The 12,370-nt window shown below is 41.8% G+C and overlaps 1 protein-coding gene across 1 annotated transcript in view; it reads right to left on the bottom strand.

The window, feature by feature from the left end:
- LOC114059051 (cell surface hyaluronidase-like) overlaps nucleotides 1–12,370 on the bottom strand; it is a 47,172-nt gene that overhangs the window by 23,922 nt on the left and 10,880 nt on the right. Inside the window, 6 exon segments of the mRNA XM_027887047.1 lie at nucleotides 2,351–2,566; nucleotides 7,856–8,033; nucleotides 9,301–9,453; nucleotides 9,911–9,946; nucleotides 10,067–10,198; nucleotides 11,548–11,633. Of these exon segments, the coding sequence (XP_027742848.1) occupies nucleotides 2,351–2,566; nucleotides 7,856–8,033; nucleotides 9,301–9,453; nucleotides 9,911–9,946; nucleotides 10,067–10,198; nucleotides 11,548–11,633 (801 nt within the window).

Genomic DNA, 12,370 nt, shown 5'->3' with positions numbered 1-12,370 from the left:
CAAGGCACTTGTCTTACAATTTATATAAAAATCAGTTGAGGTTCAGGAATCTCATTTACATTTTAACAAGTAGTGGAGGGGCCAAGGAGTCTCCAGTTCGGTGCCATTGGAAATCTCACACACCTACATGAAGAGAACTATGAAATGAGCCTCTCTCTACATTTTCTATTATTGGCTTTTGCAACAGGAAGGTTGACAGGATACCGAGGACCTCAGTGCTCTGATGATGGAATCTGAGTGACTCACAGGGACTGCCAGAAGATGTGGTGCTGACAGCTCTTGGGATTTCCCTCTGAGTCTCCCTCTATTTAATGTTCCTCCTCAAAGCCTTGCTTTATTTACATTACAACATGAGAGTTTCAGCTCTCATTAAAGAGCAAAGGGGTTGATCTTGTCTGGACAACACCAACCTTACAGGCTGCAGAAGCGAAAGGGGAGGACAGAAAGACCTGGTAGTTCTTGCTTATGTGAATTTCATGATTTTCAGCTGGTTCCAGGACCCTTCTTTGGTAGCCTTTTTTTAGGCTACAAAAGAAGCCTAAGCATGAGATATTTAGAGCTCCCTGCTCAAGGAAGGTCTTGGGCACCACATGGGAAACATGACATGATGCTGCTTGGAGACAGTGAGGAGGAAGGCCAGGAACCAACCATAAGGGGGTGGGAATGTCAGCCTGAGCTGCCAGATTAAAACCCCCTCAGGAAAGCCTGTCCCCAGGATTTTTTAGAGCTAAAAACACTGCCAGAGGAATTTTTTTTCCCCAGGCGTTTCCTTTCTTGGGCAAATTACATCCAGGAGAAGAGGAGCATGAAATGGGAATGAAAGAAACCAAGCAGAAAGGAATTAACTGTACTCTAGGCACTCAGCTCAGAAAGGATTTGCCTGCAATGTTAGCTGAAGGACTTGGATCTCAGTTTTCCATGCCAAGTAGCCCATCCCTAGACTGACTATCTTGGGCTGCATTCAGCAGTAACGTAGGAGTCACTATTTCCTTCAGCTGAAAGGACATTTTCACCTGCTTGAACTAGGGAGGAATAAAAGTTCTTGTCTACCAGAGCTACATGAAAAGGAAAAGAAAAACAGATTTTGTAACTAAGTTGCTAAGATCAAAGCAAACCATCTTTCTCTATAATCGGATTCACTGTTTTAGCTTTTGATCTGAAGTATGACACTCAGAATTTAGCAGACAAACAAATCACCACTTAGTCAGGGTGCTGCGAATAAGAGTTAAGCTGAAATACTCTGACAATTATACTCTTCAAATTAATCAAACCCTGCTGCACGGGACCAATTTCTTCTACATACTTCTTCTGCACATACATATATTTCCCTCCCCAAAACCCATAAAGTGAAGCATTTAATATGACCTTTACTCATCCTGCTGGATGCTGATGAGTTGAAAAACTCTGGTAAGTAATGGATTCCAGAGAAGCAAATGTTTATGCTTGCCTAAACCTAGCCAAGGAACTTTTCTATGGTGGAAAAACTGCCTCACCATGTAGAGTGCCATAACCAGGAGTATATTAATAGAAATAAAAATATAAATGCCTGCTTGTTTGCAATTCTGAATTTAACCGTTAGGTTGCCAGAGCAGGGTTGACCAATTCTCTAGAGAAATAGAGCAAAACTAAGTGCCAAGGACAAAACCCTAATCCAATGGGTGTGTTTCAGAGGAGCCCAGTCCTGTTTCTGCGTAGCCAAAGCACACCAGGGTTTTTAAGTCCAGTGTTTAGATGCTTAAATAGCAACTCCTGCTCTCTGCTATGCAACTAAAGCAAATGCATACAATTTCTTTTACCTTATGGAGACATGCATACCCTGGATTTGATTGTGACATTCAGTTACTCACTGCTGTGAAGGTTTAAGATCATGCTGACCTAGGGCTGACCATCCTTCAGCCCGTGATTTCTGGATGGGAAATAAGTGGGAATTTGCATCTCAACCACCCATTTCACCATCCTGAACACAAGTAGGGTGTACCAGAGAAGTAACATCTTCCATTACTGAAACCTGATTCACCAGAACTATCCACTAGAGCCCTATAATAGAGTGGACAAATGCCTGGAAGTAGAAAACAACAAACTTTCCTCTAACTCAATTTCAACTTGCAGCTTCTTATGGGCAATGGGAAGAGATGGGGCTCCTTGCAGCAGGCAACTGCACAATAAGAGCTTTACTGAATCCTTGGAGTTAGGCAGATGACACTCAAAGGAGTGAGATTATACCAAATTTATCATTCAGCTCTTATCTCAGACTGTTTGAGGACAATTCACGCCATCACCCTTCGCCTCACAGACTGAGGATGCCCACTCTGCACACCCCGTGGTGCTGCCAGCAGCTGCCCCCTGTTACCTGTGCAAATTTCCCTGGACACATCACCCCATTCCAGCGTGGGACAGTGAGACACCCGGGATGACGCAGCAGGTAGTTGTCCGCTCTGCCTACGAAGGTGTCTGGGTACCCTGTCACCGAGCCATCCAGGTCATGGAAGATCGACATTTTGTCACCATCATTGTCATTGTTTCCAAACCATTGGCCCGGTCTGCCAAAAAACACCTTCAGTTCCACCTAGAGGAGAAAATAAGACAAAAAAAAATCACTGGTCAGCTCAAAGTAAGGACTTGCGCTTGCCGTGTTTTAAGAGCCAAAACAGTGATTCAGATGGAACTCGAGAGCTCTACTGTCTGAGCAAAGAGTTTTGTTTTTCCTCTTCTATTTAGAAAAAAAATGCCAGCCATGCTGGTTTTCCCTCTCTTTTCTTAATCCCAGGAGGTATTTTCAAAAAAACTGGGCTTTTCATTCTTTGAAATGCACCCACACAACCATGTGTTGCCTAAAGTCACACAGCAATAAACTGAGTGGTGGCAAAAGGAAGAGGATGACTGAAAGTGGAGGAAGTGCTGGATGATTAGGAAATTTACTGAAGAATATCACAGCTGTTAAAAGAGAAACAAAAATTACTGGATATTTGGGGAATTTTCTCATATATTTTCAACCTCTGTTCTTAGTGGTTCTCTGAGTGCCATTTTTTTTCTAATCGTTCCTCCTAAAACTCTATAAAACTTTTTAAAGTGACAGCAATTCTCAGAATTGGCTCTTGTGCACATTCCAATATATCCCAAGAAGAACTTTTTTTTTTTTTTAGGAAATAGAAATAACAGGAAGCAGCATTATCCTCATTATCTCTGTTCTCAAGATTTTTCAGTAGCTAAGTAAAAATATCTGCCCTGATATGAAAATCCAGCAAAACAAGGAAACTGCAGATGTTCAGAAAAAAAAAAAAAAAAAAAAAAAAAAAAAAAAAAAAAAAAAAAAAAAAAAAAAAAAAAAAAAAAAAAAAAAAAAAGACAACCAAAAAAACCACGGAATATTTTAACGTCTGCAGATAAAAATTATTACAGTGTGTGAAGATTAAGTTCTGAAGTAATCAAGAAAATAATTCCTCCAGGTCAAGCATTCCAAATGAATCCAGCAGCAGTGTGCATGAAAGCAAACAGCATAAATAGCGACTGGATCATGCCAACCCAAAGGACTGTAATTTGTTCCATTTAGCCCAACTAATTTTAATTGGACTGTGCACATGAGTAAGAGTTAGGGTCAGGAGGATTAGGCTGCAAGTTTACTAGAGGCTTTAAAGGCTTTATTTTAACAATAATAAACAGAAGGTCTTAGGAGAATAGGAGGGTTATTGTGATTCTGAGATAGATGGGAAGTCCATTGCCTTAAAAAGAATGACCACTGCAGCAACTACTTGAAGAATAAAAGTCATGATTGATTTAAAATTAAATTGAAGCCTAGAACCGTTCTCCTGCCACCTTCTTGTCTCATAAATAAACACCTGAAACATTCTCCTTTAAAGAAGGCCCAAACATGTGTATTTTTGAGTTTTTTAGAACTTTTTCTCACTGCACTTCAGGAAGTTTTTCCCAAAAGGCTACTTGGCAAAGTAAGAGATCCCAAAAGTTGGGTTTTTTCTCTCATTTTAATTTATAAAAGAGGAGATTTTAAAAAATGTAAACACTGCTGCAGCTCAAAGGTCTCTTATAAATACTTTTTGACAGTGCAGTTCTGGAGCTGAATATGAAAACAGGCACTTCACTGGGGAGGAGAACAAAGTCAGCTGCACTTCAAACCAAAGGAAGGCACAGCCAGCACAGCTTACATTTGATCAACACTCTCTATGTTTCCATCCAGCAGCAGCAGACAGTTTTGGTGCTAATGCTATTCTGATCTCTAACATTCTCCTCTAAAAAGTCTGAAAGTCAGAAATTAAATGGAAATGTTAATGAGCAGTGTCACCTCCTTTATATGCCTCAAGGTTACCTTACTTTGGTACGCTGAGGGACAGGGGTTTAACTGGGTTTGCAATTACAGCTATGGCAATGTATATTTTATTCTAAGTGAACACACAGGAACAAAAACTCAGCTCCTCAGGTATGTTCACATGGAGCTAGGAATGAGCTAGAAGAGGGTGCAGAGAGAGGCCATGTCTAGATACCACATTGCCATTCAGACACTTAATTTTCACTAAGTGTGGACTACCTCAGAGTGATATGGTATAAAGGTTACTTGAATTACCTGTCTGGAGCCTGACAAAGAGACCTGACAGATGATGGTTATGTGAGCATGTAATTTCTTAGGAATATGCTAACTCAACCTGTCCAAAGGCAGGCATCTAACACACCTGCAGGGAAGATCTGATGACTGCACTCTCTATATTAAAAAAAAATAATGTACCGGGAAGCATTGTAATAACTTGCAACTTTTTCTAAAATTCAAGTGTTGGCACAAACTGCCAACAAAAGACATACCACTGTATCACTGTTATCATTTTAAGAAGACCATTTTCATCCAGTGTGAATCTTCATCTGTTTTACCACCCAAGGAGTCTGCCCCCATGGCTTTCACTCTGCTGGAGTGATGCAAACCCTCACCCTGCCAAGTTCCCTTTGATCAGGAGTCTCTGTACGGTTGGGATAATTTTTTCTTCTGCCTTCTTTTTTTTTTAGGAGATAACAGGCTTTAACTCAGTGTCTTCTTTTCTTTTTCCCATCGTGAACTGTTTGCAAATGTGTGCTTTGACTCAGAAACTCAGCACTAAGACAACACAGGCTAAACATAGTAAAGTCAACATTAGGAAGCTCCCATCTCCTAGCTAGGCAGGACTGCAATCCCATGGGAGTCGCTATTCCATAGCCAGAAGTCAGCACTGGCCCCTGTGAGCTCTTCTGGGGACCACAAACCCCCCCAGCACAAACTGCTGGGGTTTCTTTGGCACAAGTAATTTCTGGGATGCCACAGTGTTGGCACAGATAGGAGTAGAATAGGCTTGAATCCACCCTGAGCTCCTGGCTGCAGGGACAAAATAACCGGAGGGACTTTTAGCAATGGACATAAACTGGGAGAGTTTGTGAGTCTCCTGCACCTGCTGAAGGTGGCCTTGTTCATGGGAGCCCAAAAGCTCCTCATCTCGTTCTACAGGACCTGTACCCCAAAGGGACAGGGGATGAATAAGCTGCTTTTTTGTGAATAAAAAGAGATCTATCAGGTCTTCTTAAAAACGATGCACAATGTTCTGTCTGGGCATGGCTCTGTTCTGGGCTGTGCCATCTTCTTTGAGCTCTCCAGGTCCTACTGGCTGACAGGAGACCACAGCCATCAGTCACGACCTCAGCTGGGTTAAAACCAACTACTGCTTCCACTGCTTTGAAATAACTTTTTTAAAGCACTCTTTTTAAAACAAACAAACAAGCCTAGCAATAATGTTGTTAATGACAAATGCACAGATAATATCTAGGATTTAGCTTTGTCAACGGAAAGGCAACTAGAAATACTTTTTGTGTAATGTAATGTTTAGGTCTTCTGTTCTGCTTGACTGTTATTTTTATGCTGGAATTAAACAAGATCTGATTGGCTTTATTATTTTGTTTTCTAACTAGTCTTCTGATTAGTCTGATTAATTATACAATTATTCCTTTAGCATGACTAATAGTTTTGTCATCACTATAAAACTTGCAGTAATGTTTAATTTCTTCTTAAAAAGCTATGGTAAAATGATGTCCTTTAGGGAATTACTGCTTAGCCACCCTTTAAAAAGTAATAAAATGAAGCATGGAGATGGAAAATTAATTAAAATTGTCTACAGGCTCTATCTTAACAAGTCAAAGATATATTATCCCATATAGCAATGAACAACAAAACAATAAACTAGCTGTGGCCCTTCAAGTCTGAAATCAGATGTAGCACATCTGGGTCCAATCCAGATAAAACAGAATTAAAGTGAAAATTGGTAGGATGCAGGTGCTTACAAACATAGATGTTTTTTAAGTTCATAAAATGCCAAATTCAAAAATGGATATTTCTTGGAAAGGTACATGCAATAAATAATTTTTGGGATAATGTCATTAAGGTCTAGTTTTGTTTGGGTGTTTTTGTAATAGGCTTACACTCCACTACTTTAATTTGCTTTGCAGAAGAGTTTAGGATGTCTTCAGGCCATTTTTGCTTTGAAAACCTTGTATCTTAAAGATGTAGCAGTACTAAAGTGCCTCTCAGACAAAAAAATGCTGGGTGTTTAACAGGCTCATTGGCCTCAAATGGTGTGACTGTATTAAAGAGCTGCATTTTCAGCCATTCAAGGTGTAATCATCCCCTTTGCTAATGTTCATAGATATCACCTGTCTGAAACCACTCTGTTGGACAGAGTCCTACAGCCATTACTGGAGGAAATTTTCCATTCTCTTCTACTCCACTGATCAGACTTTTTTTTCTGTAGGCTCCCCTCCCCAGTTCCAGGTTGATTTTCTCATTCATGTTCCCCATGACCATCTCATTACCATTTCCCCAAGGGAGGACATGAAGAAGGTACAGCAAATTAGCCCTTACTCCACAGCTCCATAAAGCACGTAAGGTAGCTAAGATCTCCTTCCCAAAATACACTAACCATGTTTCCTTTAGAGGAGCAGTCAAGTGACTGCAGTCAACATCATCCTTTCATGAAATACCCTCTGGTTCTTGGTCTAAAGTGTACCAGAGAGGGGACAGACAAACTGTCTCCTTGCCAGAGTGAGTGATATTGGTCAATCTCAGAGCAGTGGAAATTTTCCTCAAGATAAAGCCAAACCTCAAGCCAAAGTTACTGCAGTTCATGGACGTTCTAACAAGTATGGACCTTGTTTGAAAAAAAATCTAAGGAGAGGTCATGACCCCTGGGAGCAAACCAGGTGGAATCTGTCATTTCCCAAGCCAAGTGTCCAGGGCCATGATCCCTGCAGGAATCCAGGACAAGGACTGGAATTGCTCAGCATCCTACAGCTCCTGCCAAGGCTGAGATACAGAGCTTCATTCTGCTGTCACAGCTCAAAGCAGGTCCCTGTTGTGCTCAGCAGGAATTTCACAGCTGATCCCAGAAACTGGGTCATGGCTTTGCTTCTAAGTGTATTTTCTATTTCTGTAGAACAACTGTATTGCAGTTCACTGACTCCTGACATCTCATGTGTGACCCTCTCAGCCTCTGAGGCCAGGTCCTCCCCAGGTCCTCAGCAGCTGGCAATGCTGCACCAGCTAAGAGTTGTGTTATGGGTCTTCTGGTTACAAGGTGAAAACTTTCTCCAATGCAGATTATTTTATGTATGTCTGCCCAGGCATAAGGTATTATCATATTTTACTTGCCTATTAAATAACTTAATTAATTTTTAAAAAAAAAGAAAAAAGTGTTGCAAAATAAATTGCTGGCGTGTACCAGTGTAACAAGCACCACAGCTTGAAAGTCCTGCTGTGGGATAGCTCTCTCATCACTTCTAAAAACTTCAGAAACTTGCAAATCTAACAGCACACATTTCTGCTTCTCTTACTTACACTTTTCTCCATCAGGATCTGTGACACATTGTTCTGGGGGCTTATCTGCCAGGAGTTTTTCATGAAGAACCCAATGGCACTTGAGTGTCTGTCAACAGTTGGGGTGAACTTCTTGAAGGTGCATCTTGCCATCCTGACAGGCCCATCATAAATCTGGAATCCACGAATAGGGAATGTCCTGGGGGATATAAATACCAACACAGTCCTGTGTTAAAAGCGTAGGAAGACTCCAAGTCTTCTGACAGCATAGAAAGACATTAACAAGCAGCTAAACCACCTTTTCTTTCCCAAAACTGGGATCTGAAGACTCCTCACACATGAAAGATGAAACTCTGCTGAAGATCCTGTATAGAATGAGGCTCAAAAGCCAAAAACATGACTCATAAGCTTGCCAAAGTCTTGCAAGCTGGAATAAAGCAGCTCAGAGCCCTTGCCCCCAGCCACTCAGGAGTTCATCACCATGAGGAAGACCCAAAGGGCTGTATGTCAGCACTGCCATCAGGTTCCTTGTTCCAGGGCAGGCAGGTTTCTCAGGAAAACATCAGCATGACTGGAAAATTATAGCAGTCAGACTCCCTGGAGGCAAGTGTCTCCTTGGAAGCACTTGCAGAAGGACAGATATCAGATATTCTGTCATATCCCTTTGCAAGAGCACATTGCTTAAAAACATGATTAGAGCTTGTCTGAACTGCAACAGAGGTTTTGGGTTTTTTCAATTTCAATAAAATCACCAATAATAACTGAGGATAGGTCTGATTATTCTTACTGTCCTACAGAGGTCCCATTCCTGTTATCACTTATGGACAAGACATGTACAGCCAGGGCTGTGTGCATGGCATGTCTAATGAGTACTGCTTATTACTTAATTTTATATACCTTGTGGAGGGTTTAATAATTGGTAAGCTTTACCAAAACCAAACATTAAGGCAGAATCTAGGCTTGGAGAAGCACACCTTGCTATGAGGATATGGGTAGGCACTGTGGTTGCTAGAGAGGGAGCTCTGCTGCTGAAAAAGGAAAATAACGTACAGCTATCAAAAAAGAAAGAAGATGCTATAAAAATGATTTCTCCTTTGTCAAACTAGCCATGTTTTCCCAGCTACACTTGCAAGAGAGAGGGTGTCATGGTGTTTGGGAGCTGTACCATCACCTCAATGCTATGCTACTGAAGCACTACACAAAAGCCATTTGGTATATTTCAGATTCTCTAATCCATTCTCCAGTGACTAATAAATTAAGGAGAGAACTAAATCAAACACATTCAGTCAGGAATGCTCTCAAGCTGTTGGCCTAAAGAGTGAGTTTATTTGGATGCTTATTATTTCTGGCCTGTACAGTAATTTAAACACCTGGTACAAATTACCCTTCAGTAGTGACATTAATTCCTGAGGCTTTTCTTCTAGCTTATGCTCATGCCAGGAAGAAATGGCAGAAGAATAACTCACTTATTTCTGGGCAGTGTTCTGTATTCTCCATTTGCCCCTTTTCCCCAGTAGCTGTTTTGTCCTCCCTGGGAGCCAAAGTTGCTGCTTTCTCCAACAAAAATTGAGCGTGTAACCTCCAGGCTGGAGCCTTCATCTGTTGGGAAAGTCCCATCACTGCAAGAAAAGAAACACCATGTAGCCTTGCAGCACAGCACTACTGATTAATTAACACTTTTAATTATACCACGAACACAGTAGAAGTTTTTCTTTATTTTGGAAGAAGGTGCATGCCCTGCTATGAGAAGCTGCTTTAAAGTACATTTAGAAACCAGCAAGTTACTGCTGAGGTAGCTTCGTGCTTGAGCATCTGGACCTCCCATTCAGGACCTCCCATTCAGGAGGAAATATCCAGCCATTATGATGTATTCCCCAGACATGCTGAGACAAAGAGAAAGAATAAATTGCCTTTTGTATTAATGGCTGCCCAGGGAAGACTTGATGTGGTCTGAGAGGGAAATGTGAGCTTTTCTCCTGTCCAATACTAATTACCAGGGGAGTGTCTCAGCTTCCATTCTTGAGCATGTTACACTGAGGAAGAAAAATGGGAAGAAGGTCCATTTTAAGAAATTACCTTGCCAGAGTGAGTCCAATTCCATTGTCTGAAAACCTGGGACAGAAGAAACACAGTGGTGTAAATGATGAGGAATGTCTGCAGTGAATTTGGCCTACAGACCTATTTATGTCTGCTGTGAGGGGAATGATAGAACAGGTCATTACAGTAACTTACCCTGAGTTGCGGAAAATAATGTCACCGCCCCTGGCCCAGGCACCATGGTCATTATTTTTAAAAGCAATAAGACCATCAATCACAGCAGGAACTCGTGGTTTTTCAGGATCAGCATCTTGATGTGGGCGAAACCTGAAGCAAGAAGCTTGGTTAATACAGCACAGGAAGCACAGGAATCGACCTCAGACAGAGGCAGTTGTACCCAGCAGACCTTGTTTGGCTTCCAAATATTGTCATGGTGGGTCTAAGGAGGTGATATGGTCTGGGTTAGAGTCAGGCCATTAGCCTGATTCCATTTCTGTGCCTTGGTACAAAGAAGAAAACAAGAAACATTCATAAGGACGATATTCTGGCCCCAGTGAAATGAGCAGGTGATTTCTCACTAGACTTCAATTGGCCCACAGCTACTCCTTAATTTGATTCAGTGTGTTTTAGAGGCATAGAAAACATTTTTCCCAAGTCACTTGGGTCCTTTTGTAGATGTCCTTACAAGGCCCACTGAGAATCCCTGTATTGATGCTAGAGAATCAATTAGGCACTTTCAAAAATCTCATTCAGCAAAGATAACAGAGTAATTGGAGCTGCTGTTCTTGCCTGTACAGACCAGACCTCCATATGCTTCTCTGTCTGCTGAAAGAGAAGCTGTCAAAAGAAAAAAGGATTCACCCTGGGAACTGGGCCCATCTCGATTACTCACAGGCTGTTTCTTTCCATACTGGCTGTTAATGGTAGATTCAGAAAAATTAGGGAAAAAATCACTATTGCTTTTTCTGAGTCTACCTTAACCTCCCACTTCTTCCAGCTGATGTAGAGGCACATGTCTCCTCAGTGCCCAAGGGAGTGACCCTGGCAGGGAAGTCTCAGAAGGGACATATAGTCATCCTTTCCTTTCAGCCTTATGGGAACATCCTAGGTAGCATTGATAGGGCATAATGGAGGAGAGAAAAAAACAAGGCTTGACCAGGAGCAGCAGCTGATTTCTCTCACAACCTCCTCACAGACACCCATAGGACTGCAGAGAGTGAGAAAATGGCCTTAATTTACCTGCTTCCACTCTGTGAAAGGAAGCTCAGAGGTTTCAAAGCAGCTGACAAAAACCTTTGAGGCTACTTATTTTCTTCATTAATCCTAGACCAGTCTCAGCAGTCTCTTACATCACCTCTCAGATGTGAGTTCTTCGATGTAATTAGTACTAAATGTTAGAGTTTACAAACCCACTAATGGACTAATGTAATCTGGATCCCCTTTCACATGCTTCATTGCTTAGTCCTCATCCAAGTGGATGTGTGTCGTTTTTTGTCAGTAATAACACAAACAATTCAGTGCATATCTGTGCATATCCTCTGCACATCAGAGATAGCTTGTGTGCTTTCCTCAGACGTTCCAGCCATAACGAGGCATTAACGATCTGCTAAATGCAATGCAGAAGCCAAGAAGCAATAGAACCATCCAAAATACTCAGCCATACAGCATGTGCTTACCTGGCATTATCGACAGTGAGATACTCTCTGGGATCTTCAGCGTTGGCTCTTGTTGTCTTTACTCCTTTTCCAATAAACAAACCAGCCTAGAAATGCACACGACTCCAATTATGTTAACGCTCAACAGAGACCGGAGATCCCAGATTTTTATCAATGAACGTGGGCAGCCAGTGCGTGCAGGCACAGGGAGCGCCTGCAGCCTGGGCTTTCTCTTCCCTTTCGGTGTCACTTGGCAGTGCTCAGCATGACACTAGCACAGGATGTAGCACGCTGAAGTCAGGACAGAGCCTGCCCTGCCATATGTTATACATCAGCATCTTGGGCTGTCTTCTGACCCAAAGCAAGGCTCTGAACTCCCACTCTCTCTCTCCCTCGCAGAAAGGAATAAGGGACTCTGCCAAGCTCTTGATAACTTTTTGGAAAAAGAGTGTTGTTAAGAATTAAGGCTTCAAATAACAAGTGATGAGTCCCCCGACAGTCAAAAGAGAACATGAGCTGCTGTAGCCAACTTGCAGACTTTGGGCTAGAGCAGCAACTGCCCTAGACCAAGATGTAAAATATACAAGGCACACAGAACTGATTTCAATAAAGAATCCTGAGAAAGGAGTTTAAAATGCACTTTATAACCTACAGGTTATGTTTTCATGTCAGCAGTATATTGGGGGAAAGCGCTTTTCTTCAAAATATCCTTGAATTTTTGGTCTCATTTTCCAGAGGTGATGAGCAGGCCCTGGGACAAAGGATTTTTGCTCATCCCCCTATATCCTGGCACCATTGTGGCCAACAGCAGTGCTCAGTGTGCTGCCTGTCTTTCCTTAAATCT

Source organism: Empidonax traillii, unplaced genomic scaffold (assembly GCF_003031625.1).
Source record: "Empidonax traillii isolate 1590-97213 ecotype Southwest subspecies unplaced genomic scaffold, ASM303162v1 scaffold201:size1909950, whole genome shotgun sequence".
NCBI lineage: Eukaryota > Metazoa > Chordata > Aves > Passeriformes > Tyrannidae > Empidonax > Empidonax traillii.
Note: the sequence above shows the minus strand (reverse complement) of the source record. Positions and strands in the feature narration are given on the sequence as shown.